The following is a 25,411-nucleotide window of genomic DNA, read 5'->3' as shown; positions in this document are numbered from 1 at the left end:
ACCATGACCTCCTGTCCTTCATCTGAGGCCAAAACAACAAGAACTTCTATTTTCCAGGACAAAAAATGAATGCATAAAAATGTTCAGACTACAGATAAAAATCTGAATCAGTTTTTATTGTCGGAGAGAATTTCCACACATTTCCTGCTGCCGTGGCGCCACGTGGAGCGTGGAGGTAAAATTCATCATGGAGACTTTAGGATAAAGCTGCAGGCAATAAAATAATTTCACTAAAATATAAAATCATCTCACATAAAAACTAAATAAACATGTAAAATATGATTTAATGATTATTATTTAATGACGTCTGCAAATTAAATCTCATTCTTAAAGAATATTCATGTGTTAAATTCTTACTTTGCTTAATTTTAAGGCATCAGCTGTAAAAGTAAAAACAACTTTAAAACCCTTCTCGTGTCTTTAATTCCTCAGATGATTAAAATAAAAAGGAAGAAAATTCCTAAAACAAATCTGTTGTTGTTTAATTCTCTTCCAAACTAAGGATCAGGTTTGTTTTAAAGCTGCACGAGAGGCGGAATATTTTATTTACAATCCTGTATCCTACTTTAAAGTGAGGATCCCATCAACCTCCCCTGTCAGTCAAATCCATCCTAATCCCGCGCCGACCAATCAGAAGGCAGTTACCGGACTTTTTGGGCCAATCACGACCGAGCCTTCAGGTCCCTGCGCTCGCGCTGAGGGAGGGAAGCGACCTTATTTGGCATTTATGACCTTATATGGAGCGCCGCCAGGGGAGGGCATGCGTGGAGGTCTCCTTCCAGTGACACTTTCCACAAACTGCAGCTTTGAGTCGCGGAGAGCAGACAGGCAGTCGGTGGGAGAAGCGCAACCCCCGCGCGCGCAGAGAGCGTCCTCTTCCCTCAACAATCTGCTTCAGCTGGGTCCCACGCGGAACATCGACCGGGGGGAGGATATTTCAGCTGTGTGTGTGTTTGGTAAATGCACCCCAGCGCGCACGCTAACCTCCTTATCCCAAAGCCTCGTCGCGACGCGCAGGAAAAGTGGAAGCGGGGTCGCCCTCTCCTCCGGGCGCGCGCGTTTCTCTGCTCCTTTCCTGACTGGGACTTAAAATAAAAGCTTCAGAGAACACAATGAGCATGTGGTCCGTGCTGAAATAAAGAGTCTGTGTTCACAGAGCGCACGCGCGGCGCGGAGAGGGGCTGAAGAAAGGTGTGAAGAAGTTTTTACCTTTCGTGTCAGTTCGCGAGCGCGTGGACAGCGAGGTGTTTGACCAGAGCGCCGACCTGTTGGAGTGACTTTCCTGAAGGGGATTCTGGGAGGAACTGCGTGTTTATGGATCGCTGTGCAGCGAGGAGCTCCGGGAGTGGTCGGCTTCACTGCGGCGCGTCGATCAGCTCCACACTCCACTGTTCCTCTAAACTTTGATAGATGTTTACAGAAAGAACTCAGTCGTATTGATTATTGTTCTTATTGTTGTTATTATTTCACGCAGCTGAACTCAGATCAGCCCAGACTGACCTCTGAGGAAAGGGGACGCGTCTTTCGCCCTCCCCTCCTTTTTTTTCTTTCTTTCAAGACGTCAGGACGGATCTCTATCACGCAGTCTGACTCCTTCTGTGATTTAAACAAAGACCAAGTGTTTGGGGATAGCATGGCAATGGTAGTAACCCAGTGGCCAGAGAACATTTCTGCAGATCCGGGGTCCCAGCTCCAGATGTGCGGCCAGGAGCCCGGCGGGGGACCGGGGACTCCCAATGGTTCCACCCCGGGGAACGACGCACTTTCCGGGGACAAGATCCCCAACGTAGACTGCATGGTGTGCGGGGACAAGTCCAGTGGGAAGCACTATGGCCAGTTCACCTGCGAGGGATGCAAAAGCTTCTTTAAGCGCTCAGTGAGGCGGAACCTGACGTACACCTGCCGGGGGAACCGAGAATGTCCCATCGACCAGCACCACAGGAACCAGTGTCAGTACTGCCGGCTGAAGAAGTGCCTGAAGGTCGGCATGAGGAGAGAAGGTATGGCTGACTGGTTTCTTACTGGCTGGTGAAAACATGGCAGACATTGATGACATAAACAACCGTTTGTGCGTAAAGTTGTGCGTAAACGTGTTTTTAGTAGATCATTAATCCTGTGAGTTCCCAGTAAAAGACTGAAGCAACTGGGATTCATTCATCTGCCCAGTAATGCTTTACTTCTTTATTCATTTTACATTAAAAAAAAAAAAAAACATTTTCCAACATTTCAAATTTGGGAATATTGATCCCTTTGATGCGTGAATTTATAGTTTGACAACATTCTGAGCACAAAGTGATTTGGATCAAAAGCACAAAGACAGCAAAAAGTCTGAATATGACTATTTCTAATGTTTTTTTTCCCTCATCATAACGCAAATAAACATATTTTAGTGAGAAATCTGAGCGCATTAAAGGCTTTAATGATGCGCGCGCTTTGAAAGTTGTGCGCTGTGGAAGGGCTTTTCCACGGCGGCTGTAATTATGGGTAAATAATCAGTCACCACCTGCGGGTCCCACAGTGCTTCATCTCTGCGCAGTTCTGGAAATCCTCCCTTTGTCTGCGCGCTTTAATTGCGCTGTTTGCGCAGCGACACCCCGAGCCGCTATCACAGGATGCCGCTACATTTGTTGCATTGTGTTGGATTAACAACGGGTCACTTCATGCCAAAGAGCTTCAGTGGAAACGTGTTGGCGCAGAGGAGAGCTCCCCTTCTTAATTATCACTGAGCAGCGACACCCGCGTCCACGAGGCGTGCGCTCGCGCGGATTTACAATGTTCACCACAATAAATTGATGTGCGCTAATTGCTGTTTGCAGCTTCAGGAATGAACTCGGTTATTTTTGGCGCATTTCTGCGGTTTTTTCCGGGATCTCCTGACTCCATCCATGCTGGATATTTGTCCCGCTTTAGCGTGCACGGAAGGCCATTTAACGCGCACACACCTTGGAAAAGTGCCACAGGCGCAGTTAGGTGCTAATTGCGACTCTGGTGCAAAGTTCTGCGTTCATGACGTAGTCAGTGGAAGTTCTGCACTTCAGCCTCTTTATTTCCTCTCTCTGAAGACAGAATAAGGTCATCAGCAGCCAGCGCTGCTCAAGGACACTCAGGCAATGGATGTTGAAAGATAGACAGAGTCTCCTCCTCCCTTCTCTCTTTTCTTTCTTTCTTTTTTTTTTTTTTCTCCGTTGGAATAAAATGTAAATATGGTGGGAAAACCCGCCCTCCTTAGATCTGGACGTGTATGTGTGTGTGTGTGTGTGTGTGTGACTGTACACACAGGCAGGGAGGAAAGCCGCGAGCCACACCGAGTCGGTCACGCTCCTTTCCGACTGGATGAACCCGAGGAAATCTCCTGATGCGCCGCAGCAGCTCCTGCACAAAATGTTGCCCATCCATCTGATTAAGTCTCACAATGACGCATAAAGCGCGCAGTTGTCGGTGTTAATGAGGAGTTTTGTCAGCAAATGAGATATTTTTCAACCCTTAAAAAGAAAAAAAACCTCTTTTATCTGCGGGAGGATGTTTGGGGACTGAGATGGAGACGTTTAAGCTGTTTTTTGGGTAGAAATTGTGTGTTTTATGGGTTTAAATTCAGCAGAATCTGTCCCAAAATGTTCCTTTTGTTGTCTAGTTTTGTTTTCTTGTGCTGTCAGCAGTGTTTGTTCCAGTTTAAGCAAACTGGAGTGTCCAGTAATCCCATTTGACAGGCTTTTATCATGATCAATAATAAATAATTAGCTCTAAACTGAGACTTTGGAGGATTGAAAACCAGGAGTGAAACTGTTTCCCTGAAAAATGCATAAAAGACGTTTCTCTAAAGGTGCATATTCATAAATGTTTGAAACGGATCCTGACATGAATAATTGATCCTAACATCTTTTTCCTGGGCTTCAAAGAAGAAGAAGAAGAAGAAGTGTCAACAAGTGGCGGGACTGTTAACGCTGCTGCTCCGCAGAGGTCATCCATAAGTCATGTTTTCTGGATTATTCAGCAGGGTCAGTTCAGGCAGTCAGCATGTGTTTATTCCCAGTTAGGATCTGGGTGAAATCTGCATGTGTGTGATGGTCACACTCAGAGGTTTTACCAGAGCCTCGAAATGCAGAAGATCTGTGGAGCTTTGTGGCGTTGTGTGTGTGGCTTTGTGGGGATGTTCTGCTCCCACCGTTGTGTTGAAGAGATTTTAATGTTCGCCGTTTGCTTTAATCCACCGTTAAATTCCAACAGTTTTTCTCATGTTTCTGTGCAGAAAGACTCACATTGAGCTCGTTTTAAAGGCTTCATGAGTGGCACATTTAGAAGCTCTTCACTTTCAATGGAGTGTTTCTTTTTTCCCCCCAAAGGGGACGTTTGGCCTCTTTCTGCACGCTGAAGTTGAACATAATATTTGTTGGAGACTTCCATCCAGAGAAGCTCTCAGCGACATGACAGCAAACATTTGAGCGGCGCTTTCAGAAGGAATCAGACTCCTAAAGGGTTGTTGTTGCACCAGAACGTCCGCTTGTTTTCCTGTCAGCGCTTTGCCGGCTGACACAAGACTTGGAGCAGCTTAGTGGGCTGATTGAGGCGTTTATGCACCAGGATAAAAGCATCTTGTCTCACTGTCTTGAAACACCACACGGATTTGCTCAGTTGGTAGAACTACTGGAGTGTAGTGGCGGTAAACATCCATCTGTTGTGCAGGAATCTGGAATTCCCACATTAGATGTCGGGCAGTGGGAAGGCTGCTGGCTCCTCTGACCCACATCACACAGTGTGTGTATTGACTAATCCATGACCGGGGCAAAACGCTGCAGCTCGGCCCTCTTTAACTCTAAAAACCTTCATGTTTCCCAGTAACTCAGCTGCTGCAGAACGTCCACACCAGTCCGTATGGGAGGCTTCTGAGTGGAGAGTGTCTCACATCGACATGTTCAGCGCTGCTCAGGGGGAGCCATGGAGCCTGTTGATGCTCCAACATAAAGGTTTTATTCCTTATATGACAGGAGCAAACGTAGTTTGATCTCCGATTTGCTGGTGGTTTAAGCAGCTTAACCTGTTTTTAAGAGTCGCTCGGGTCACTAGTAATAACAGCAGAGGACGTCAGCCTGGAAAAGGCCTCATTCTGACGGGAACCAGCCACTTCAGATGTATTGTTTTTATTCATTTACTGATTATATCTTCCATGCTCATCGAGCAGCAGCAGACTTTGCTGTGAAACTCTGGAATTAAAAGGAAGGTTCTTTATTTGTCACGTAGTTTTACTGTAAACTTGAAGTTTAAAGAATCAGGGTTTCGTACAGTGTGATGCATCAACGCACCTGCTTTTCCTCGTGTTTTTGTTCTTATTTTCGGCCGCTGGGAGGCAGATTAAACCTGCTGGAACACATATAAATCATGTAATCTCTTTATGAAGCGGAATAGTTCCCGCTTTGTCCATCCAACAGGTTCCAGGTAATACTAGCATATGTCTGCATCATGAACTAGCGGAGGCATCTGCAGCTCATTCCTCCTGTTTTCCTGCTACATGCCTTCCTTTTGTTGCTTCTGGTCGTGCCTTTAAGTTTTCTTTTCTGGCGTCTGGAAATGTTTCTGTAGAGCAAACACTGCAGGAATGGCACGACAACACGCTCTTGCACAATTTTCAAACAATGGGGTAAAAACAGTGGACCATGGACTCGGCCAACCACACTGTTTGAACATAGCTCATAAATAATAGCAGGTCTGTGGGAGAATCGGGAGAGAAGAGCGTAAAAAGCTGTGGCTTCTCACAGCAGAAGGTTTCCCTTCACACACTGGCTCCTTTCTGCTGGTCCGAGCGTCGTTAACTGTGCTGCAGTAACCTGCAGGTCAAAGTTCAGGGCCAAAATAAAACTATGAGAGCCGTGGGGGTATCACCTTGGTGTCACATCGCACACCACCCTCTCAGCTGGATCACACATGTGCGTTTGCACACACTGAAGCATATAGAATTACGTTTCCAGAGGTATTTTTAGTGGATAAACATCTTGATTTTAGCTTTCTGGCTTTTTGGATCGTTTCCTTCTGTAACTCTCCGCTGGGGGTAGATGACACAGATTCATGTGAGGAAACAGGTTTCTTTTCATTGTTTTTATTGTTTGTGCGCGGCAGCGGAAGCCTTAGAAATGGAAAAGCTACTTATTAAACGCAGCTATTAGACTGAGGCAGAGTAGCAGCCGCACCGTGACCTTTCAGTCCAAATGTTGAGAGGCTGTAATTGTATTTAGCTGCTGTAATTCCACTAACGGTCTGACCCAGAGGCCAACCCAGGGAAGCCAGGCAGTGGCATTTTGAGCCAAACGTACCACCATCCCTCCGTTTTCATCCCTCTTTCCTTCAGCTGGCAGGCCCAGGAAACACACACACACAGCTTTATTTCTTCAAGTTTTAGCTCAGATCACTGCAGACACCCCAGACTTACTTTATAGTCCCATCCCCCTATGTATCCGTTATCTCTCTCTCTGACCCTGCTTTCCTTTCTCTTATCCTCAGGCATCTGCTTAATGTCATTTCTGTCTCTCTTGCTCTCTTTCTGCCCTCCCATATGTCAAGATACCACATCTCTTCTTCTCTGCTCCTTCAGACCCCCCCAGCATTGCCTTTCCGCTCCTTCCTCCTTCCCCTCGGCTCCTCGGCCTCTTCGCCAGCTGCAGGCCAGGAAAAAACAGCGCAGTGTGTTTCAGTCAGACGTCCTCAAGTGTTCTGCCTCTCAGACACGACTGACCCCCACAACGAGGCTTTTGAAAAGTCAAGTGGATCAAGTAGATTCGCTGCCATCTGCAGGATTTAACACTAATTGATATAAGAGCAGATTAATGGCTGGAAATTCACGGGTGAGGCACTGAAAGGGCAGAAAGGTCTAAAGGTAGAGAGGTCTGAATCAGAGCTCTGATTTTCCCAGAGGAAACTTTAGTTTTTTCTTCTTAAACCTGAGAGATTTTCCTCCTGGAGAAGTCGGCAGGTGGGTTGTTCATGGTGTCCACCTGCAGCAGGAGGACATGTTATTCCTCTCATGTGGCTGAATATAAAAGATACGAGACCACTGTGGGATAGACACGAGTCCTGAGAGACGATTCTAGTTGGATGTCCAGTTTTTCTTCTTGTCATGTGGCTTCAAAGAACATCAAATCCTCCGTATGTTTAACCGCGGAGATGTTCCTGATCTGCTCTCATTTCCTGATCACTTTCTTTCCAACCAATCAAATGATTGCAGCATATGAAGCCCCCCCCACTCTGGATACCAGACCAGACTGAACCCGGACCCGGACCTGGACCTGGACCTGGAAACAGGCCTTTACAGACTTGAACTGGTTTAAATTACAAATCTGTCTGGAAGATGTGAAGAAATAATTGAATCTAAAGTGTTTAAATATTCAAACTTTTTGCTTTTATTGCTCTGCGTTCATTTGCGCCCCCCCTCAAAAAAAAAACAACAAAACGACTTTTATGGGAATAGAATGCAGGAAAATAGTGAACTAACATGCAAACCGTTGTTAACTGAAGCGCCACCAGAAGCTCTGTGTGATGCTAAATGAAGTGAAAGTTTCGGAGTCGCCTTTTTCCAGAGAGGCACCGAGGCGGCGCCACCGGGCGGGCCGATGGAAGTCCGACCGATTCGCCGCCATTCTGTCAAAACCTTCGGCGTCTGAGATACTCAGAAGGTGACCTTTAGCCTCTGGACCGATGCGTGGGGGGGGGGGGGGGGTAGCCGTCAGCACACGCCTCCAACGTCACACTCGGATGTTTACTTCTGAAGAAGTGACACGGTCTTCATAAAGCTGGAGGGGAGAAGAGGGAAGTCAGAGGACGCACAAACACGACGGTCCAGTTAGAGACGAACTTTGGAGGGCGTTTCTCCACTTTCATGCTGCCGTCTCACTCGTTTCCCTCAAACCAAGCGGGATGTTGGAGGAGCGAAAGAGCTGCTGCTGACGCAGAGATACGTCAGTCTGCATTCTGTCAAACGTTTAGCCAAACACCAGATGTTCTTCCTTTTCCTTCCAGCGTGTCAGAAATCCTCTTTCTGTTCAGATTTCACATGTTTGCAGGTGGGATTAGTTTATTTGACTCGTAGTGTGGTTAGTTTCAGGCAGATCTACACAGTTAGGTTTAGGGACTAACATGTAAACGGTCTCCTGCATCGCCAATCTTTGGTCAGGGAGACATGATTTATGTTTGCTGCATGTTGCTGATAAAGATCTACCTGTTTTTTCCGTCGAAACAGCGATTTGCAGAACGTTTATAATTACGAAGTAAATACACCGACTTGCAGAGAAGGTTTTGCACAGCGGAGATCTAGAGCGATACATCCTTAAACGTAATTACGTGTTTTTTCCAACTTTCTTTTACAAATTCCTCAAAAAACAAAAAATCCTATTATTATTGTTGCCGTAGTTTGTTGAGTTTTTCCGTAAAGACATCAAACTCTTCGTACACTTTCATGTGACGGCAGCACGGATGCTTTCCAACGCTTCAGGACGTACATCTGGCAGCGTTCGCGTTGCCTCTGGAAACTCCCGGCCTACCCTAGAGGCATGTCGCTGTTTGGCTCGCCGGGTTTTCTAATAAGAAATGATGCCAAACTGCTAGCATAAAGCAAAACGCTAGCACAACGGAGACGACTGTGCGACTGGTTCTTGGCCTAACATGCAAGATTGGGAAACTTCCTGAGTGTGTGTGTGTGTGTGTGTGCTTAGGCAGAAATAAAGACCATGATTAAGTTTCCATGGTAACAGATGATGATCAGACTGATTTACTCGCCGATTCGCTGATTTTTGGCAGGATTGGCGTCTTTCCGGTGCTCATACCGATGGCGGCGCGACGCTGTCAGAAGGTTTTCTAATTAAACCACAAAGTTTTAGTGAGGAAGACGAAGTAAAGTTCAGGGTTTGGTTTGGAAACGTGTTGGAGAAATGCACGGCAACCATTTGAACTTTTTCTCCAACCCTTGTTTCACGCATGTTTGAGCGCTCAGTCGGTCTCTCTGCACCTCAGAGCGCCTGAAGTGGCTGAAAACAGATTTAACCGGTTAGTCTTCATGGAAACGGCTTCGCCCCGTCATGCAGCACTTTCACCTCCGCTGCTCAGACTGCTGTTAGAGTTCCTCTTCTTTGTAAAGTCCTGCAACGACAGAGACATGCAGTCAATCCGACAGCCGGGTGTGTGTGAGGAAGAACGAGCATTGTGCAACATGTTTGCGACACCTCGCCTTGACTCAGCCCAGTTTGCCATCAGACGCCGCGGTCTTCTCCCAGTTCTCAGGGGAAACCACCAGTTTGAGGTCAACACCTTCTGTGCAGAGCTATTTTTTTCAGCGCACAAGACAAGCTGCAATTAAAGGCGTTTTTATAATGGCTGAGTGATTTGACCTCTCGTTTTTCAGAAGTGTCACGGTGCTTCGCCACATCTGCTGCGTGTGAGCTGACAGGTGATGGAGAGTCGGGAAGCCTTCCCTCAACCTGCTGGCTCTTTCTGTAAACCCTGACTCGATCTGGAGCCTCATCTCAGACATATTTCACCTTTTCTCCACTCTCAGCCCTCAATCTCCCTTTTCTCAACTTATCACCTTTCCCTCTCTGCCTTATCTCACCATTTCAGCCTTTTTACCTCATCCCCCCCCTCCACACACACACACACACACACACACACGGTCCCGTCTTTGCATTTTCATTGCCTCCCTCCCCTCTCACACTTGCTGTGTGTAACAGTAGATGGAGTTATTAGTCAGACAGTGGGGATGACTGAACAGGTGTTTTCCAAATGGGCCTTTGAGCGCTCGCTGCATCATCATCACTCCACACCCGCGGGGGGTTGGGACATGTGTGTGTGCGTGTCAGAGAGCTTGGCCTCTGTGTGCCCTTTTCGCCTCAGGCTGAGCCATTTGGCGAAACAGGGCCTGTGGGGGGGGGGGGGGGGGGGGGGGGGTGTTACATGTATTCATGTGCGGATGCATAACATATGTAGGTGTGAAGAAGTGTTATATCTTTACCAGCTGCTGCTTGTCATTACTCATTGATGTGCAGCAGCAGTGTGGAGTGGCCCCCGGTCCGGCCACTTTTCCACCACAGTCAGAGAAATGTTGGCTTTTATCTGCCGCCCGCCATCGTCCACGTTGAGCAAGCCTGGTTTGCTTTCAGGACTTTTCACCCGCCCCCCCCCCCCCCCCAGTGGTGATGGAAGTTTAATACCAACCCTAAAAGTCACTCAGTTGATTTCTCACATCTTCCGCAGCGGTACAACGAGGACGCACGTCAAACTCGCAGAGCAGCCCGGGACAGTACCTGACCAACGGCACGGACCCGTACAACGGCCAGCCCTACCTGTCCGGCTTCATCTCGCTGCTTCTGCGCGCCGAGCCCTACCCCACGTCTCGCTACGGGGCCCAGTGCATGCAGGGAAACAACCTGATGGGCATCGAGAACATCTGCGAGCTGGCGGCGAGGCTGCTGTTCAGCGCCGTGGAGTGGGCGAAGAACATCCCGTTCTTCCCCGACCTGCAACTCATGGATCAGGTGAGTTATTCCTCATCTCCGTTTAGAAACGATACGCAGAGAATAAAACTCGGCAAGTCAGAGTGGAGATAATTAGCTTTGGCTTCTCATGGCGTGAAGCTTAAATAAAAAACATCTTCTGGAACATTTCACACCTTCTGGCTTCACTTTACCAAAAATCTGCAGCTGGAAATAAACAAAGGATGTTTGTTTTTGTATTAATCAGATTTCTAAGAGTCCCGTTGGGCAGAAACCAGCAGCCACACATCCGACGTGGACCGACTCGACACCGATCCCCCTCATGTAGATTTACACCCACAGTGACCTGGCTGACCTACTAACATGCACACACACATTTGGCAGACGCAGTCGTCACAAATATGTCATGCTATAGCGGCACCAGATTGTTAATGTATCATTAACGTCAAGTCAGAGCCTGAAATATTGTATATTTTTCCTCTGACTAAACGTTTTACTGGTCGCGTTTTTCCCTCAGAAGTTCCTTTCTGTCTGGATTTTCTGCACCGAAACAAGTTAGCCCCAAATCTTCCCACCAGTTTAGCATCTTCTGGTTACCTTCAGACCTGAAATGTTGCTCTTTTATCTGCATTTTTATTACATTTAATAGTTTAGAGTTGTTTCCTTTCTCCGTCATTATTTAATTTTCAGTGACACTTTATAAAAAGGTAAATTTCCCTCCTCGGTGAGGATGAGAGTGTGCAGGCAGCTCTCTGGTGACAGATTTGAACTTGTGAGTTCAAAGCTTTAAAGTCTTGCACAATGTTTAAAAAGAGCTTTTATGAGTTTGAAGCTGCGTGATCTGGAGGTTTCAGACCTGTTTTAGGGTCTATTCTGACTCTGAACGTCTCGTTTCAGTTTTTCACCATTTCAGAAGGAAAAAATGGATCCAGGCCTTTAAAAAACGTTTAAGTTGTATTTTATCAATGATCCACCGAAGCGCTGAGTAGATGTTTCCTGATTGTGCTCGAAGTCGGACAAACTAGCAGGAAAGATTTCCAACCATGGTGAATAATTTAAATGATGTTTTAGATAAAGAGGTGGGGGGGGTTAGAACCCAGCCAACAGGAGGAGGGCGCCCCGTTTCTCCAGCTCCATAACGCCGCGGCTGCTTGTGTTGCAGGTGGCGCTGCTGCGCATGTCATGGAGCGAGCTGTTTGTCCTCAACGCCGCCCAGTGCTCCATGCCGCTTCACGTGGCGCCCCTGTTGGCGGCCGCCGGCCTGCACGCCTCGCCCATGTCTGCAGAGCGCGTTGTGGCCTTCATGGACCACATCCGGGTCTTCCAGGAGCAGGTGGAGAAGCTGAAAGCCCTGCAGGTCGACACGGCCGAGTATTCCTGCCTCAAGTCCATCGTGCTCTTCACTTCTGGTGAGTCTGGTAGAAAACACAGCTGGGTGGGAATGGGAGTGTTTACCAGCTGTTTGGGAAGTCAGATATTCCCGGTTCCACTTCAGCAACTTCTCCTCCTGGTTAAGACCAAAGTCCTCAAAGCGAGGAGGAACTTTGAGTCTGAAAAGCTTCAAGCGCTCAGAGCGGATGTTGTCGGTGAACTCAGGCAGGTTTTTATTACAAAATCTGAAGCTTCATTGTAGAAACACCAGAAGGAAAACGCACGACCACAAACCCACTGACGTGTGGACATGTGGACGGTTCTTTGAGTGGAGAACCGGTTGTGTTTGTGGCAACCTTGTTGTCTTTCTGCTTTCAGCTTCGACATAGATTTTAAAATTTAGCCTAATTATAGTTACTAAACAGAAAATATCAGGTTTTATAAAGTCATTTTTAAGTTAATTATAGGACTATTTGTTTAATTATTTATTAATGTGTGCGTTGTTTTATAATTATTATGTATGAACAGTGTGACGAACCAGGTGTATCACTGTGTTGTGGGGATTTGAGTCGGCGACTGTGAACAGAAATCAGGAGTCTGAAGAAGGGAAGGGGAGTGGAAACATCATTACAGCCAATAAAATCCAACATGGGAGCATGATGTTGGGATTCTAATGCAGGACAGAGATTTATCAGCTGGTTTCCAGTAAAGCATGGGTCAGGGTGGTGCATCTGCAAACTAGTCACTTCATTAGTGAGTCAATCAATGCACTACATCACTCAGGTTTTACAGCTACATTTTTGTAGAATATTTATATTATATGAATATGACAAGAAATTTCTAAGCATTTTCATATAAGAATCAAAATAAATCAACTAAATTAAAAGACAAATGACAATAAATAAAATGTAAATAAAATTAGAAATGTACCCCCGTTAATATCCTTAGAAATAAAATATTGTATGTGGAGAAAATCTGGTGCTTATTGGAGTAAATTTTGATGATTCAAGGTGACTTCAACTCAGTGTTTCTCAGTTCCGGTCCTCATGACCCCCTGCTCTGCATGTTTTATAGGCAACCCTACCTCAACACACCTCAATGAAATAAAGGCTCGTTAAAAGGCTGCAAATAACTTGATGAGGAGGTTAAATGATCTGACTCAGGTGCTTTGGAGGAGGATCATGTCTAAAACATGCAGGGCAGGGAGGCTTAACTTGTCCCCTGCTTCTCGCCTGACTTCGGCTTCCCTGCAACCTGGCATGAGAACAAATGGCATATAGAGACGTATAGATTAGGTTCCAGATCAGAACCTTTTAAAGAAAAAAAAGCAAATTAATGTTAAATACATGCAAAGCACACATAGTTTATAGTGCATCTCCTCACAGCAGCTGCCATGTCAACAGTGGAATAACCTCATGATAACATTATTTAATAAAGATAATTTTAATTCTGAAAAAAAACTCCAACTATTTGGAATATTAACGCTCCAACATAAGCTGACATAAGTAACCAATTACTTACCAGTAAAGTGAAATGTAACTGGGCCACAGAGTGTTCCACTGAAGTTACAAACCTCTGGGGGTCAAAAGTGAAGCCAAAAACTGCAGTTCCCCCTTCATCCACTAGGGGCTCCAGAACAGCGAATCCCCATAGACTCCCATGTTAAAAAGACCAACTTCACAGCAGAAATAAACATGTTTACAGCAAAAATAAACATGTTTACAGCAGGAATAAACAGGTTTACAGCAAAAATAAACATGATTACAGCAGGAATAAACATGTTTACTGCAAAAATAAACATGTTTACAGCAGAAATAAACAGGTTTACAGCAGGAATAAACATGTTTACAGCAGAAATAAACATGTTTACAGCAGAAATAAACATGTTTACTGCAGAAATAAACATGTTTACTGCAAAAATAAACAGGTTTCCAGCAGAAATAAAAAGGTTTACAGCAGGAATAAACATGTTTACAGCAGAAATAAACATGTTTACAGCAGGAATAAACATGTTTACAGCAGAAATAAACATGTTTACAGCAGGAATAAACATGTTTACTGCAAAAATAAACATGTTTACAGCAGAAATAAACATGTTTACTGCAGAAATAAACATGTTTACTGCAAAAATAAACAGGTTTCCAGCAGAAATAAAAAGGTTTACAGCAGAAATAAACATGTTTACAGCCAGGATCAAAAATCCGTTTTAGGTTAAATAGGTCAGGTTTACCTTCATGACAACTGTGGGATTAAATTTTTTTATAACTCCTCCATTTAGAAGTAATTTAATCTCTAAATTTAGCATGTTTAGGGGCGTGTCCTTTTGATTGACAGGTACCCGATCTCCTGCTTAAAGAATGAGAGACGTGGAACAACCGCGGTTTTTAGCTGGTTAACAGTTGTATGAGGATAGCATGGCTTTCTAAATTGTTAGCTACTGGTGAGTGCGGTGTGATTCCGGCTTTCGAAACCCTTTGCATTAATGCGACTTGCAGAAAATATAGATGTCAGATCGATGCTTATGCCAAGGCTGGCTGTGATTTCGGTGAAGAATCAGCTCCCATGTTTACAGATTAGCATGCACGCTAGTCGAACCGTGTTACAGCCATGTTTGCGTTAAACATGCAGAAAGTAAAAAACACTCAGCTAAAAGCCAAATTGGTCATCCCATCAGCAACAGTACATCCAGTTTCCCCGTGCAGGCTGTAAGTCAGACATGTACTTAACTGACGTCCTTTAATGCAGATTGTTTTTACATTTACGGCGCTAACGCTGTAACTGGATAAACTCATTTCTCGCTTTGACTTTTTGATAAATTCTGACTTGAAATTGCAGAAAACTTTTCATCTATGTCAGTGAAAAGACACGTTGCTGTATAAAAGAGGTAACTGAAGCAGGAGCAGAACGTTTCACAGATGTAAGCAGATAAGCGCCTTCGTTTGACGGGTATCTCTGTGACGTAGCTGTGATCGTAGAGATTCTATGTAACCTTCCACCCCCCAGCATTCCCAGGTTATAAATGAAGACAGAGGGGAAGTATTTTTTGATCGATCCACTCTCTTCCTTCGTCTCCAGAGTGTAGGAAGGTGATCCATGCTGTCATATAATCTGACACAGACGGCTAACTCTACCTCTCGCCGTACACCTTTTCTGAATGACTCGCATTGGGAAGCGACGTACAACTAAAGAAACGGACAGAGGATTATTTGTAGCTTCTGATGTCAACAGAACACACCAGCTCTCCTCTGCCAGACGGTTTATGTTGGCTCAGACAGACAATGAGGAATTAGAAGCAGCTAATCGGACTTATGGGGCACATGTTAATTCTGTAGACCGGTATATTCATGTCAACAGGGATCCCTGATCATGTAAACATCTTAACCTGAATGAAAGAAAGGCCAATCAGGGCGATTTCCTTTTTTAAACATAGAGAGGGGAAACTCCTTTCTAATAATAAAATGGCTTATTCAACCGGAGCACAGATGACACATGTAATTACATCCCAACTGGGTCTCACACACACACACACACACACACACACACACACACACACACACACACACACACACACACACACACACACACACACATACAGGTATAAAATCACACTATTCCCAAAGATTCCTGAAGTTTCCAGCCAATCAGGATTAAATTAACCACATATATGTACAATATCTGACAAATGTTTTTAAATCCCATTAACATCAACATCTCATTTATCAACGGTAGGAGCAAAAGACCCTCATCCATAATGCATTTAAAACAACTGGCTTTAAACTTTAGCTTGATGAACCTAAATAACAAGAAGAGTTTTGGGTTTCTGATATTATGGAATATTTGAACAGAGTTAACTAAATAACTAGTCCTTTTTAACTTATCATGTAAGTAATCGGTTAACTTCAGAGCCCTCGTCTGAATCGGTTTTCTCCCTTCTTTAGCTTTGTGTTTGCTCTGCATGTAAACTCTGGTCTGCTCGACCACAACCTGCCTCCTTTCAACTCGCTGTCGGCCTCGGCCTTTTCCCCGTCCAACCACCAAGCTGTCCAACCGTCAAAGCGCCACGCGGCTGATGCTCATTGTTAGAATTTTTCTCCTCATTCGGCTGAACTTTGTTCAGGTAGAAAGGAGCTTTAAACGACACGCTGCAGTCATCATGCAGCCAGTAGATGTTTAATATGGGCTGGAGTGGTGTTAATGGGAATGTAGTGGTAGCACTGCCAGTCAGAAAGTTTTCATTCATACCTAAAGAAAAAAACAAGTTTATGCTGCATCTGGAGGGTTAAATTTCAGTTCTGATTAACAACATCATGATTAATAACGTAAATATTTGTAACTCATATTAAAGTTGACTGAATATGCAGAATCATAACTAATAAGTCTAATAAAACAATTCAGCCTGGATGTTAATAGAATCTAACATGTCCTCATTTTCTTTTTCTTTAGATAATAAAATGCCACATTAATTTATTTTTACCAGTGTTACCAGCTGACGAGTTGCAGGTTGTTATTAAACTTTTTTAATGAAGTGAGAATTACAGAAAAAGCCCGTTGGAGCTGTTGCGTCTCGGCTCGGGTCGCAGCAGCCGACCGACGCAGGTGAAGATGTGGAGGAGGAAAGATTGAAGCGCTGAGATTCGTTCAGTCAAATTTCTTCCAGAAACCAGCCTGAACCCGAGCAGCTATGAGTTGTGCCGTGTTTAAAGGGACTGTTCCAGCCCGGGGAGGGCTTTCAGACATGAAATATGCTCAGTTGCCATCCAGTTATTGGAAACAGTTTGCTGATAATAAAAAAAAAAAAAGATAGCATCAGATTCTGGAAAAAAAAAAAGGTCATATCCTCACACTGAGCTTCGGTAGAGACGGCTCATGCAGGTTTATTTTTACAAACTGCAGCCGATCAGACTCCACGGCTGTTTTTCTGCCACAACAGAAGAAGAAACTACAAACAGACATCAATGTTTAAACGGGTAAAAGCTCGGCGCTTAATCCACAACCTTTTCACCTCCACGGAGGCTGACCGAGGGGTGACCTCGACTGCGGCAGCAGATACCGTCTCATTGGCTCCATATGTAAATGCTGCTGCTTCAGTCATCCTGCTAGTCATGGTCTCTGCCCTCCATGAATTTTACTGCAATTTGATCCTTCTGTTCGGCTCTAAAAGGCATCTATTGACCATTAGAACTGCTTGTGCATCACTTTAATCTCCTCTTTTAGATTTAAGCTCAAGTTTGTTTTAATTCCTGCTCACGTAAGATATGGAAAAAACAGTTAGGTAATGTGAGATGCATTATTCCTGATTAATAAATACAAGCAATTGGACAACTTTATTTTATTAATATTATTTAATTATAGTGATTTATTACCCCCAATAAACCCTCTCTTAGCTCAGTTTTTCATAACAAAAGCTCTTGTAAGCTAGCAGATATTTGAGGCTATCCCTACATTATGTGGTAATATACCCCACCCCCTCAACCCCCGCGGAGCTACAGACATTAAATCAAAATATGATAGTTTTACATCTTAACAAAACCCTTGAGATAGTCATTGTTTTGATCCTGCTTCCACACAGACCCTGTTGAGGTTTATCCCAGCAGTCACCGGGCTCCAGCGCCAGCCAAAATACTGTCACATGTGGGATCCGTCACGGAGAGATCATGCTTTGTGACCCAGGAGGAACTGGATGGTGCAGAAGCCAACACTGATATGTTTCTTTTCCATGTATTTATCTTCTTTTTAAATTGCATTTTCCTGCGTTTCCGCCGTGCGCGGCTTGTCAGATCTACTCGGCGGTCATGTAGCGTCTCAGCCGACCCGGCTCGGTGTGTGTGGGCGGCGGTGGATCCACCTCTTCCTTCTCTTCCCTGCTTTCATCAGTCATCTCTCCTTCATGATCCCATTTATTATTGAAAACAGTCACCACCGCCCCCCCTCCCGCTCACCCCCCTCTCCTCCTCCCCTTGCTCCCCAAACCCCAAACTTCAAGCCGAGTCCAAGCCCCAGGACCCCTGCCGCCGCCGCAGGAGTTGAATTATGTATGCTACGTTTCAGTGAGAAGGAGGATTCGCCGTGACCTACATAACCCCTGTTGCCCAGAGCATCTCATGCTACGTCTCTGTACGGGCAGATGCACATGCTCACACACTTCAAAAAAAAAAAGAACTGAACCTCTTTTCAAAAGAAGATTCATCTGTGTGAGATTTCAGCTCTGAAACATGAATATAATGGAACCAGACACACACACACACACACACACACACACACACACTTACAGCAGACCTGTTAATAAACCTGACTCCTGCAGACCTGCTAGGTTGACCTAACAAGCTCAGACAAACACCAATTCCCTCTGACCTCCCTCTGAGTCCCCTCCCTCTACTCCCCCTCCGTGAAAAACCAGGCCCATCAAGCCACATCAGAGAGCGGGCATCTCAGTCCTGCCACCCCGATCCCTCACCCCCTCTGACCCCATGTGTGCCCACAGATCACACAAAAGAACACGGTGCTTGGCGTGGAAGGGCGCCCACCGAGCTGTCGCTTCAGCACGCGAAGCGGTCTCAGTCGCGAAGACAGCTCGGCTAATCCTGACCAGCCAGTGACCGTCTTGTCACGCAGGACTCAAAATGGCACCGCAGCCCGGCCGCCCCCCCGCGTGGCGGGAAATATAGCCAAACTGGGAGCAATTATTCACACAGAATGAAGAGAGGCCACTGGAGGTGGGGAGGGATTGAAACGCTTGATTAAAACATGGAGGAAATGACATTTTTCTTCCAGAGTGGAACGTCAGCCCGACAGGGCGGGTTTCTCCTGGGGACGCTTCAAAGTGTGTGATGACCTGCGGGACCTGTGATGCAAGGTGACGGGTTAAAACTCACAGGCGAGAAAGAAGGCACTCGGGAATAAATCGGCTTCATGAAGCTCCTATCTGGGGAAACGTGGTTTCACTCGGTGAGCGTCGTCGCCGCGCTCCCGCTTACCGTCGTACGGAACGAAGCAGAGGAGAGAAAACGGCATCTTTGTTTGGAGTTCACACATTTCTGACCTCCTTTACTAAATCCCTGCGCTGTAGTCTCCACACTGAGGGTGTGAAAAGTATCACACACAGCGTTACACACTCTCTAGGCTGTGTGTGAGTCTCTGGCCGAGGTATGATGAGGTGGAAAGCAGAACATGACCTCCAGCTGAGGGGAAAGCGAGCGCCGTGGTGTGCTGAGAACACACACTACAGGGTGGAGCAGATACACATCTCTGCAGCAACAACCTGGAGTTAGGCCCGTTTGGCCAAAATCTCTCCCACTTTAATAATAAAAAACATTTCATCCTTTATGTTGAAGACATTAACCTACAAAATGCTAAAAGTAGTGTTATTTATAATCAATATTACACTGCAAAAACTCAGCCTTAAAAAACAAAAAAAAATATATATATACAAAAATTTGGTAAATGTTGCTTAAAATAAGATAAATTATCTGCCAACAGAACAAGAACATTTGGCAATTTGACAAGTAAAAATACTCTTAAAACAAGAGGAATTTTCTGGCATAAAAACTAAGAATTATCTTACCTTTAATGAAAAAAAAAAAAAGCATATGTGTACTCAATTTAAGATTTTTAATCCTACTTAGATTTCAGGTTTTGCAGTGAAGCAGCAGAGCGACTTCCTGTGGGAAGGTTTGTGGTTTGGTCATGTTCTGGTGAGAGGCAGAACATTATTCATTTATCTCTTCCAGAGATAAATGAATAATCAATAAAGACGTCGTGTTACTGATGTAACTGATTATTCTGAGTTTAACAACATTAGTGTCAGTTTTTTGCTTTTAGCGCTTTTTCATCACTTTTAGCTCAATAATCAATGATTGTTTTTAAGACAAACCACGTGGTTCGCATGTGATTGTCATGTAGTTCTCATGTTTTTGATTCAGATGTTCTTAACGTGGAAATATCTGAAATTGTTCCAAAAACACATGTAAATCATGTGATCCATATGATTCAAATATGCAGTAAACTGTATTTGTCAAATACATGTGAACATGTCATCTACATGTGATTTTTTTTTAATGTTTTTTGATTCAGATGTTCTTCACATGTGTATCACTTGAAAATGTTCCAAAAACACATGTAAAACACATCATTCACATGTAATCTGTGTGTGTTTTTCATGTTCTTCGCATGTGAATCTGTGGCGTATCACATGTGAACCACAGGTCTAACACATGTGACTAACATGTGAACGGCATACACATGGGTTTTCATGTTCTTTGATTCAGATGTTCTTCACATGTGGATGGCATGAAAATGTTCCAGAAGCACATGTAAATCACATGATCCATATGTGACTCACATGTGTAGTAAACGCTACATGTCAGGCACATGTGAACATGTGATTTACGTGCTATTTCCTTGTTCTTCATATGTGAACTGTGTGTCAGTCTCATGTGAACATGTAAACATATTTAACAAACACGAGATGTACATGTGAACTACATGTGATGTTCATATAGTTTTCATGTCATACACATGTGGATAAATGCACTTTACCTTTGTAAAAAATTCCAAAACATTTTTGCACATGTGGTTCCCATGTGAATGTGACACATGTGAACCTCATATGGAGCAATTTTCTGTTTTTTGGTGATTCCAGGGGAAGTTTTTGGGACCTTTGCAGGATGAAAATAAGCGCTTTGGTTAATTCTGCCATATTTTATCTGCTCTGTTCCTCACAAATAAACGAGTAAATACAGACATGTTTTAGAACATCCGTGTACGAGTCAAAGCCATAGTTTCTATATGTCTTCTAAACTACGATGGAATCAGATTAGTTTCAGAATCTCCAAGCAAAACTTTTTAAAACTCAAGCAAAAAAACAACAATTAAAACCAAAACTTTCTATAACTTAAGTAAAATAAATTATCTCAAAATAAAAAAAATAAAAAAAAATAATCATGAAAACTATTCGGGTTTTATTTGGTTAAATTGAGTAGTTTTGTTTGTAGTTTCCTCTTCCTCTTTCTCTCTTCTCTCTATTTGGTTGCGCTTCACAGTCTTTGGTTTTGATTCTTGCTTGTTTGGTTTTAATTGTTGTTTTTTTTTGCTTGAGTTTTAAAAGGTTCTGCTTGGAGATTCTGAAACTAATCCGATTCCATAAACTACTGGATTTTTTAAAATCGTTTTACAGTTGCAGGTATGCATTCACCGGATCTAATATGACCTCCCAGAAGCAACGTCTCGGCCGCGTCCAGCTGGTTGAGGTCCATAGTTTATTGGAAACACTATGTTTGATCATATTTTAGCCACTTGTAAAAGATGATTGTGTAAGAAGATTATCATGAATATCTTTCTTTAAGCTCACATGTTGACGTTAGAACCAGAGTGTCAGCTGTCTTCAGATGACCACAACTTGCATTGTTGGATTCATTAATCACCGTCTGGGTGAACATGGTGCCTTTTAAGATATATACAAGCTTTAGTTTGGTGTTTGTGTCCTGATGTAGCTGCTGCCTGCAGCGACATGAGAAGCAAACATGATTCTCAAGCAGGAGTCATCACTATTTCTTTGCATTAAAGCCACACTGACAGGACAAAGACAACAGTAGAGGCACAAACTGCAAACCGAAATGTAAAACCTGTCATTTGTTCATCCATTATTCCTCAAAGTCTTCATCTTGTTGCATTATTTCCTCTCGTAAGACTCACTGTCTGCCTGTTTGTCTCCTCTGTTATTATCTGATGCATATCCGACATAAACGGCCGAGCTAGCATCTGATGCTGCGATGGGCAAATGCTGCACCCACTCAGCTCCTGTCAGCAGTGTTCGCTGCAGTTTCCACCAGTTTTATGTTTATGCTGACAGTTTCTGAGACCTTTTGCATCACTTTATGGTAAAAACTTAACTGAGAACCATGTTTTACATAATCTGTGCCTTCTGCCCCCTGGTGGAAACCTTTGGCATTACAATCATTTTAACATCACACAGCAATGAAGGCTTAATATACAAAACATCTTTGTTCTTATGTTTGTTAAAGGGCCAAATTAAAACTGAAAATAAAAATGATTTTCTATTTTTCCCATTTTTTTATCTTGGGTCGGGCTTTAAAGGGTTATTCCAAAACATCACGGACTATGCTGCATGGCTCAGCTGGAGTGCGCTTATTAAATATCCAAATTACACAAACTCTATTTTCCTATAAAAAGTAAAAAAGAGTCAACTTTTGTGATACTAATGGTCTGAACAAAATGGAGATGACGCAACTTTAAAGGTTCCTTTAATAAAAAAATAATGTTGTTTGGTTAAACTAACAAATGGAGGGATGAAACCAAAAAAAAAACCCAAAAAGAATTAATGAGCTAAATTTTTTGGATATTTTTATTTTGTTTTTGTTCTAATTTGGTCCCACGCTGTGATTTTTTTGTCGGCATGTGTTTGACCTTTAAACGCGACCCTTTTAAAGGATTGACTGGCTGGGAATTATTCTCTGTGCAACCAGAGTATCAGTCTGATAATACTGTAAAAACAGAACATCAGAGGCAAAAACATTTTAGTGTAGATTCCAGCTCTTTAGCTGCTCTGTGAGTATTATTATTATTATTATTATCTTATTTTATTTAGGCACAACTCGCTTACATTTGACACGGTTAGCCCCTGTGAAAAGCTGTGAAACTTGTTTTTCATTGTTCCACCTTCAAATGTCGCTCAACTGGAATTTAAAGTGTTAAACTTGTCGGACATGCTTCTGGATGTTCTTTAGGTTATTCACACATGAAGTACATTTGTACATTTGTGGACATTTTCATGATGATGGCAGGAATGTGAAAGGGTCACCCTGATGAAGCTACTTTACATGGCCCATTTAACTACAACTAACCTTAATATTTTCCTTTAGCGACTGGAACGCCGTTCTTCTGCTCTGTCCACCCAGTTTTGCTCTAATTTTTTTACATTTTCTTTCTTTCTTCCAGATGCTATGGGACTGTCAGATGTTGCCCATGTGGAGAGCATCCAGGAGAAGTCCCAGTGTGCCCTGGAGGAGTACGTTAGAAACCAGTACCCCAGCCAGCCCAACCGCTTTGGACGCCTCCTTCTCCGCCTCCCCTCGCTGCGCATCGTCTCCTCTCCGGTCATCGAGCAGCTGTTTTTCGTGCGCCTGGTGGGCAAGACTCCCATCGAGACATTGCTCCGTGACATGCTGCTGTCGGGCTCCAGCTACAACTGGCCCTACATGCCCGCCGTGCAGCGCGAGCGGCCTCTCTCCCTCCACTACAACGAGAACGGCCCCTGAAACAGATTCCGGCCTCCTTCTCTCCTTCCCTTCATCATCTGCAGTCCACCTTCTTCTCAGCTTTCCCAGAGGAAGCACCTCCCTCACCATTCCACTCTGAAAGACACGAAACGTCACTGTCCCGGTCACACAAGCCAGCCAATCCTCGTCCGTTGCCGATGGAGACGCAGCGGTCCGGTGAAGTCCCTGCTGATGGCGCAGTCTACATTTGAGATGTGGCATGAGGTGGACAGGTTGGTAGAATGGGTTATTGCGCAGTTCACCAGCAGGTCTGTTGGACTCACGTCTCAAATCCTCAAACATCTGCTTAAACGTGGCGCTCTGCCTCGACGTACGCTCACGAGCACCTGCGTTAGAAATCAAACTGAGCGAAGGCTTTGCCAGCTGGACTCCACAGCTGACAGCACAAGGCCTCCTGTACATTCACCAGTTTTTAAAAAATAAACCAGAAGCCATTAAAAAAACAAAAGGAAGAAAAAAAGACAAATACCAAAATGTCTTGAACTTTTGCAGAGGACATGTTTTATTGTGTGTGTTTGTATTAGCACTGTTTATATGGAGAGAAAACTCATGATTGTGTCCATATGTACAGTATATCATTGATACATAGGCGTCTACGGCATTTTAGGGTTTTGTGGAAAAAAAGAGCTCAGGTTCAGAGGGTTGGTATACAGACAGACAGACAGACAAACCCAGCAGATTTTTACTCTTATCAGCAGCCTGTGCCAAAGCTGACAAATCCGTATTGTTTGAATATATTTGTGGCCGTGTTGGTAATGAAATTTGACTTTTTGGTTTGTCTGGAACTGGACAACACTTGTTTTGGGGTCTCAGAAGGGGCGGGGGGCATACATTTGTAAAAAGACACAAATAAAAGTTTAGGCACTTGTATTGTAAAACTAGTCAGACCCACTTATTCACTCCTGTAAAATCACAGCACTGCTAAGTTCTCTCTACTTTCCCCCGTTTGAGCGTCTTCAGGAAGCTCAGATGAACTCCTGTCATTATGCTTTCACCGCAGTCCTCTTTGTTTTGTTTTTTTAATGATTGTCAATATTGGACCTTTTAGACTTGGGGGGAGGGAGGGTGTTAAACAAAAATTAGCTGTTCCTGCCTTAGAACAAAGTTTTTGTCACTGAGCATTTATCTTATGACTGTGCCATAATCTCTCGTTACCTGTTATAACAGGTATTATGTCCTGTCAGGAGTGGAAATGAGTTTGCATGATGTCAGAATGTAAGGTGCAGATTAAAAAGTGTTGCATAACATGGTTATTTAGCCTAAAATATCCATGTTTGACGGCTTTAACATCATCAGCACTTGGAAGTTTTAGACCTCGTGTAAATTCATTTCCACCTTCTGCTGTTATTTTCGTTTAGGGAAGAAAAAAAAACCCTCAACTCATATAGTTTGAGCTTATAAAGATACCACACAGCAATGTATCACTAACCTCTGACAACCTCAGTCTATGTTGCAACATGATCCCTGTTAGACTTAGGACTGCGTCTTAGTGTAGGAGCATTTCAATGTTTTTTTCTTCCTCTTGGTGGAAGCAAGTTTGTTTCACATTTCCAACATGACACTGTAGGATCAATGTCAAGTATCGGCATTTGGAAAAGCCATCTGGGACCTGAGAAAGCTGTCTGTTCGTAAATAAATTCACAGAAAGTTTCTATGAGTTTGTTTTGATCCCCTCTACTTTTGTTTGGAAGTATGGATTATCCATCAGTTAAAATAAAAAAAATTGTTCACACAAAGTGTGTGTTGTTTTGTTTGTTTGTTTTTACTGACCAGAGTACACATTTAGGCCTGGGATGTACTTGCAGTGTACGCAGGCGTGCACAGCAACGTTCTGCCACATTTCTGTTCATACTCTCTGTGACCAAGAGAAGCAAGATGCGGCCATATGCTTATTACCGGAGGTCACCACGAGGGGGCAGTATGCAGCACTAGGTCTCTGTAACGCAAACAACATTTTCACAATTGGTTGCTAACTAAAGCATGAGTGTTTGTCACTGCGACATGGAGGAAAGATCATAAAGACCTGGATTCGAGAATAAGGTCCGAGTGGCGCTCTAAAAACTATTCGGCAATGCTTTTTACCTCTGACCTCGTGTTCACGTTCTCGTGTGCATGAGCACCTCTACTGGCCAAGTTAATTCTGCAATAACATGTCATGAATGGGAAGGTGCTGAGTTGAACTGATGTTCAGATAAAGGTTAATCAGGCTTGACTGGTGTATAACTGGGGTTATAATTGATCTTTTTCAAACGATTGAGTAGTTGTGGTATAAATTGTCTT

At 43.9% G+C, this 25,411-nt stretch overlaps 1 protein-coding gene across 1 annotated transcript; it reads left to right on the top strand.

Moving 5' to 3' along the window:
- Positions 1-820: 820 nt before the first annotated feature.
- nr2f5 (nuclear receptor subfamily 2, group F, member 5) lies at positions 821-24,797 on the top strand. Its single transcript, XM_079240692.1, has 4 exons — positions 821-2,000; positions 10,228-10,508; positions 11,629-11,875; positions 22,791-24,797. Exons 1-4 carry the CDS (start codon positions 1,634-1,636, stop codon positions 23,108-23,110), a joined length of 1,215 nt encoding a protein of 404 aa, XP_079096818.1. The 5' UTR covers positions 821-1,633; the 3' UTR covers positions 23,111-24,797.
- Positions 24,798-25,411: the final 614 nt, after the last annotated feature.

Source organism: Telmatherina bonti (genome assembly GCF_933228915.1).
Source record: "Telmatherina bonti genome assembly, chromosome: 5".
NCBI lineage: Eukaryota > Metazoa > Chordata > Actinopteri > Atheriniformes > Telmatherinidae > Telmatherina > Telmatherina bonti.
The sequence above is the reverse complement of the archived record's forward strand: the minus strand, read 5'-3'. Positions and strand labels throughout refer to the sequence as shown.

What these genes read in the sequence shown, in the direction of transcription:
- nr2f5 (XM_079240692.1), top strand. Translation starts at nt 1,634, where the DNA reads ATGGCAATGGTAGTAACCCAGTGGCCAGAGAACATTTCTGCAGATCCG. An exon ending in GGTCGGCATGAGGAGAGAAG is followed by an intron (nt 2,001 to 10,227) that starts GTATGGCTGACT and finishes CATCTTCCGCAG; the next exon opens with CGGTACAACGAGGACGCACG. An exon ending in CATCGTGCTCTTCACTTCTG is followed by an intron (nt 11,876 to 22,790) that starts GTGAGTCTGGTA and finishes TCTTTCTTCCAG; the next exon opens with ATGCTATGGGACTGTCAGAT.